At 47.6% G+C, this 6,084-nt stretch overlaps 1 protein-coding gene across 1 annotated transcript in view; it reads left to right on the top strand.

The window, feature by feature from the left end:
- Positions 1-2,149: 2,149 nt before the first annotated feature.
- LOC102848538 overlaps positions 2,150-6,084 on the top strand; it is a 49,400-nt gene continuing 45,465 nt past the window's right edge. Inside the window, exon 1 of the mRNA XM_006903297.1 lies at positions 2,150-3,023. Within this exon, the coding sequence (XP_006903359.1) occupies positions 2,150-3,023 (874 nt within the window). The remainder of the gene's footprint in view (positions 3,024-6,084) is intronic.

Genomic DNA, 6,084 nt, shown 5'->3' with positions numbered 1-6,084 from the left:
GCTGTCTGACAACCACTTTTAAGTTCATTTACCTCTGCAGCTGAACCCAGCAGTCTCCGAAGGCTGTGTTCTGAGACCCTGCGTGCCTGCTGACGACTTAGCCACAAAAACCTCCCTAGACGCCTTGCTCTTCTGGTCCAAATCAAGAACCTGCCTCTGCCAGCACGTGAGTAATTGTTTGAAATAAATATCTTTCTCCCTCCCTTTCTCTCCTGGCCTCTGGCCCTCCTTTTTTAAAAATGATTTTTTTTTTATTTTTTAACTTGTTATTTTCAATGAAAATTTACAGAGACTTTGGATTTCCATTGTTGAACTTTTCTCCCCCCTAGTATACTACCCTCTTGAAAAAGTAAAAGACAAAGTCTTCAATTGTTTTACAGTCCCTCCGCCCAGGTCCACTCCACTATGCAGCCTTCAATCTGGACTCCAGTCATGACAAAAATACCTAATCACATATCCCTTTTAAACAGTTTTCTCCCTCATGTGTTTCAGTGCAGTATACATTATCGAACCCATCTTTCTCAGTCTCCCCCCAACCCCAAGGCCAGTCCTGTTTTACAACAGTGGCACCATGCAGTATTTGTCCTTTTGTGACTGAGATACTTCAACTCAACATAATGTCCTCCAGAGTCACCCATTTTGAATAATGTTGCATGAGTTCCTTGTTTTTCAATGCAGCGTTGTATTCCATTGTGTGAATATACCACAGCTTCTTTATCCATTCCTTTGTTGATGGGCATTTAAGTTGTTTCCAACTCTTGCTATTGTGAACAAAGCCACGATAAACATGGGTGTGCATATATCTGCTTGGCTGTCAGTTCTGGTCTCTTTGGGGTATATTCCCAGTAGTGGAATTGCTGAGTCAAAGGGTATCTCTATTTGTCACTTTTTTGAGAAAGCACCGTACCGCCATCCACAGTGGTTGCCCCATTTTACACTCCCACCAACAGTGAATAAGGGTTCCAGTTTCTCTACAACCTCGTCAGCATTTGTTACTTGCTAAAAATAAATTTTAAGGAAAGTAATGTTTAAACTTGGAAGCAGGAGTGGCATCCACTTCCATAATAGCTTGCCTCCAGAAACCCTATGAACCTGGAGAGAGGATGAAAGGCACCCATGCATCGAGGACTCTCCTTCACAGGGTCACTGAGTCGCCTGCGACTCAATGGCACTTAACAACAACAACAACAATGTTTAAACACCATTCAAAGCTTGTATTCTAGAAGTTTAAAACAAGGCTTCTGGGGGAAAAGTTTAGTTAGGTACAAAATACTTGAACATAGTTTTACAGGAGTGTTAACATAGCCTGGCAAGCAAGGTTGTGTCATCTGCATAGTGCAGGTTGTTGATGAGTCTTCCACCAGTCCCGATGCCTCATAAGAGTCCAGTCTCTCGAATGATCTGTTCCGCATATAGACTGAAAAGGTACAGGATGCAAGTATAGGTTTTGCATGAGCACAATCAAGTGTACTGGGATTCTCATCCTGCTCAAGGTTAGCCACAGGTTGTGATTCACACAGTCAAATGCCTTTGCATAGTCAATGAAACCAACATTCCTCTGGGGCCAACTGTCCGTCACTCTGGGGCCCTTGGGGCTATCTCTGTCCATCTGTCTCTGGGGCTCTATGCCTCCTGCATGCTCTGAGGGAGAAAGAAGAGCCCCACCCATGCAGAGTCACTATACACCTAGTCGTCTTCACTTCTGCCTTGCGACTCCCACACAGCTGGGGGGGGGAAGGGTGATGCCAATTCCTAAAGGGAAAAGTCATGTTCTGTCAGCTGTTAAGCTGATGACCAAGTTCCCTCCCACTCAGGAAAAAGAGATGACCCATACCTCTCGACCCCGATAAATCCTGGCTGCACCCCTAGGAGCTGGACTAGTACCCCCTGTAGGGTTCTAAAAATAGGTTAACAGGAGATCTGTGAGGTCATTGGTAGCTTTTGTCAGAGCTGTCAAAGATGATTTTCTCAGCCAAGGACACTGACCCTCTCCTTCTCCTTCTCCCGAAGGCTAGTGAACAACCATCAACAAGCCTCCTTCCTTCGGTCTCATTCTGCTTGGTCAGAAGAGTCAGGACTGCGAGCAGAAGCAGAGTGAGGCCCAGAGGGAGTGCAGAGCCCAGGTGCTGAGGAGGAGGCGGCTGTGGCAATGGCCTCTACTCCCCCCTCTGCTGAGTCTTCCTTGAGCCCAGGATCCCAGAAAGAGAGGAAAACTGCTCGGGCATCTCGTACACCCCAAACTCCCCAGGGTGCCTCCACCTCCACAAGGGCCGTCTTAACCAAGGACACCTGCAGCCAGGAAGGAGTGGGTGCTATAACCCCCAGGACCAGGTCTGAGTACTGTCTGCTAAGTGAGTTGGAAAAACTTGTGTGGCATATAGTGAATATTTTGCTGTACAAGTATTATTCTCAGAAAATTATCAAGAAGAAAGAGATCCTGGATCACTTCATCAAAAGGAATGAGAGGTACTTCACCGAGGTCTTCGAGAAGGCCGTGGAGATCATGCAGAGGGTCTTTGGTGTGGAAGTGAAGGAGGTGAACGCCTTATCCCACACTTATTCCCTGAACTCCTTTATGGACCTCACCTATGACAAGGATCCTAGTCGAGAAGAACCGCCCATGCCTAAAAATGGCCTCCTAATTACAGTCCTGTGTACCATCTTCCTGGAAGGCGGCTGTGCCAATGAGGCAAAGATCTGGGAGGCATTGAAGAGGATGGATATGCATGTTGACAAGAATCACATCCTTTTCGGGAACCCCAACGACCTCCTCAAAGAGTTGAAGGACATGAAGTACATAGACATCAGGCGAGTGCCCAAAACCCACAAAGCTGTCTATGACTACCGCTGGGGTCAAAGGGCCAAGAATGAGACCAGTGAGATAAAAATCCTGGAACACCTGGCCAAGATGAGAGGAACTGACCTAGATTCCTTCCCCAGCCAGTATGTGCAGGCTCTGAGAGAGGAGGGGAAGAAGAAAGGACCAGTGCCAGAGGAAATCAAGGCTCTCTTCGATTGCCTTGGTTATGAACCTTGCCGTCCATATATGCTATATTTTCAACATTAGGATGCGAGGACAAATGTCACTGGGTGCTTGAACAGAGTGGCCAGCACTCAAACCAGTACTGGATCGGGCTGGGTTGTGGGGAATAAGAGTTTTCGTTCCTTCAGTAGAGGGGTCTAAGTAGATACACTCTTCTGTATGCTTCTCCTGAAACTTGTTAGCTTTTTAATGTTGAACTTTTTAATTTTTTAAACTTTAATTCTTAAATTTGTAATTATTAATCATTTTAATAAACTGAGCTTCATAATCGCATTTTGTGATTGCTATTAATCACTTCTACTTACTTTTTAGCCAGACAACTGCACAAAGCCTGCATCTTGTTTTGTGAGGGGACAGGATATGTGCCATTGGAAGAGAACTTCCAGTGTAAAGTGAAAGGACTCAGAAGCAAGCTAGATGGGATGAGAAACGGGGGTCACTCCCACCACGGCGGCTATGATCAGAGAAGTGGAAACCCCTGGGGGTTGGGGAGCAATGCGAGAACTCACCCAGACATGGAAGCATGACTATTGTGAGCCCTGCTCTTGTCTAAGAGAATCTACAACAGGCAAGGGCTGAGAGGCCAAAGCAACTTAGTGGTTCCATGGGTCTGGAGCTGGGGAAACGCAGGACCATTGCTAGGGTGGACGGAGTCTCTGCTGGGACATGAAATGCTTTGAGAATACATGGTGGAGATGGTGGTTCAACATGGTGAAGGTCCTCGGTGCCACCAAGGTAAACACACACACACACTCAGAGTTCACACGTGGCAAACTTTCTGTTAAACATAGTTTACCAAAATCAAGATAAAGACACTATCCCAAGCATCTAGCTGGCCATATAAGATCAGATTTTTTAAATTCCTTTTCCTTTTTTCTCCAACATTGGGAACTGTTAGCCAAGTCAGTAGGGAGTTGGAGTCGGCCAGCTGCACAAAGCCTCCATCCTGATCTATGAACCTACCAAAAATTGGTCAGAAAGGAATATATGATTAGACATTATATGCATGGCAACAACCTAGAACAAGGGGTTAAGTGCAAGGGTAGGTTAAGGGAGGGGGAGAAGGGGAAAGAAAAAGTGCAACAATGGAAAAAAAAATTTAAAAAATATATAGCTTACCAAAATAAAAATAAACACATTATCTCAAGCATCTAGACATATCACAAGATCAGAGTTTTGGTGGGTTTTTTCCCCTCTTCCTATCACGCCCCCCACCACAACTTTGGGAGCTCTGGTAGCCAAGTCTGTAGGGAGTTGAGCCGACATCCCAAAGGCAGGCGGTTGGGGTCGCCCAGCCGCTCTGTGGGAGAAAAGTAACGCCCTGCCATGTGATTTACCACCACTGAAAACCTGCTGGAGGCTCAGCTGTGAGTCAACTCCACGGCAGTGAGGCGCTGTGGTGGTTCTCTGATGTTGTGTAGTTAAAGGCTGGATTTGTGTGCCTTGTTTACAAATGTAGGACAAATGGAATAAAAGCAAACTCTGTTCACTAAGAGACCAAGACAAAGAGGGTGTCAAATGGGGGTTCCCCAGGCTGGGGTGCCAAGCACAAATGCCCCCCCACAGCATCCTGGGACTCTGGGGACACAGCTCCTCCTGAGGACTGCCCTGTGAGAGAGAGGTCTGGATGGACAGCTGCTCTTTGGGCTCACGTGGTATTTATTGCCTTACTGAACGCAACCAGTGGTTTACATGGGAGAGGACCTGGGAGGGAGGGAAGGACTCACATTCGAGGAGCTCTGAGTGGCCTCTCACCCAGAGTCAGGGATGAATCCTCTGGAAGGGAGAGCTTCCTGAGTGTGTGTCAGAAGAGGCATTTTTGGATGAGGTAGTGCCTTAGGTGACTTCCTGTTCTGTGAGAGGCCTGGAAAAGGAAGCCATGTCCAGAGGGAAAGGTGGTGGAGGACATCTGGGACCAGAACAGTCCTAAAACTGCCATTCATGGGAGAGCCAGTACGTGCCAGTCACTGTGTCCCTTTCCCTAAGCCACACGCACCTCACCAGTCCTTCAACAAAGGGGTGACCAAACCCACTCCACAGATGAACGTAAGCTGAGGCCCTCAGGGAGATGACAGGGCTGAGAAAGAGGGCTGGGACCAGTGCTGGCCACTGAGATGAGGACAAAGGAGAGACGTGGGCCATTCACACACCTCTGCTGACCTCTCTACCTCTGCCTGAGCGGCCTGCACTTGAATAGCACCCTTGTGTGTGTGAAAGAAAGATTACATATATAAAATATATATATTTGATGGGGGGGAGGGCGGGAGAGAAACAGAAGGATAGAGGTGAGAAGGGAAGTGGTGGGAAGAGAGGAAAGGGTGCAGTGTTGACTCAGGGTCAGAAGGAGAAACGCCGGTCAAGGGTCCTGGACGGAAGAATGGTCAGGCATGGAGTGATCTCAGAAGTTGCCTCTTCACCCCTCAAGTGTGAACATTGGGCGGGGCGAGAGTGGTCATCTCTTCAGTGGCGTTTCAACACCCTCCCTCTGTAATGTCCACTGTCGTCACGTGGATGGAGAAGGTGGTGAACACTTGAGCAGGGCCGGAGTTGGCCGGAAGAAACAGGGCAGCTCCTCCTTGCCCTTCCTGAAAGGCTACAACTGGGAAAAGGAGGTTTGAAATCCCAGCCCCTGACTGGCTGAACCCACACAACACACACTGTTCAAAGGAAGAGAGGACCCCTGGAAGGGCACGCAGCCCATCTGCACCACAGGACTCAAACCCCACACCCGCGACGCAAGGACAGTGGAAGTCATGGCTGCGGCCCTAAACAGTGTGGGCTACTGGCCTTCAGAGATTTACAGACCATGACAAGAGAAGGATTCTGAGGAACAGATTGGTGACAAAATCTTGACCTCAGCGGTAGGAATGTGAATGTGGTTGTCAAGACACAGTGGACTGTATTCTAAAATAATGGAATTTTATTGTGTGTAAATTATGACACAAAGAGTAAAACATCAGGCTTTCAGGGTAAGATGCGTACTGATGTATACTTAACTACTTTGTTGTTGTTGTGTAGCACCGAGTCAGAGCTGACCCATA

Source organism: Elephantulus edwardii, unplaced genomic scaffold (genome assembly GCF_000299155.1).
Source record: "Elephantulus edwardii isolate Elephantulus edwardi_28Jun2011 unplaced genomic scaffold, EleEdw1.0 scaffold00556, whole genome shotgun sequence".
NCBI lineage: Eukaryota > Metazoa > Chordata > Mammalia > Macroscelidea > Macroscelididae > Elephantulus > Elephantulus edwardii.
This window is presented reverse-complemented; position numbering and strand designations above follow the sequence as displayed.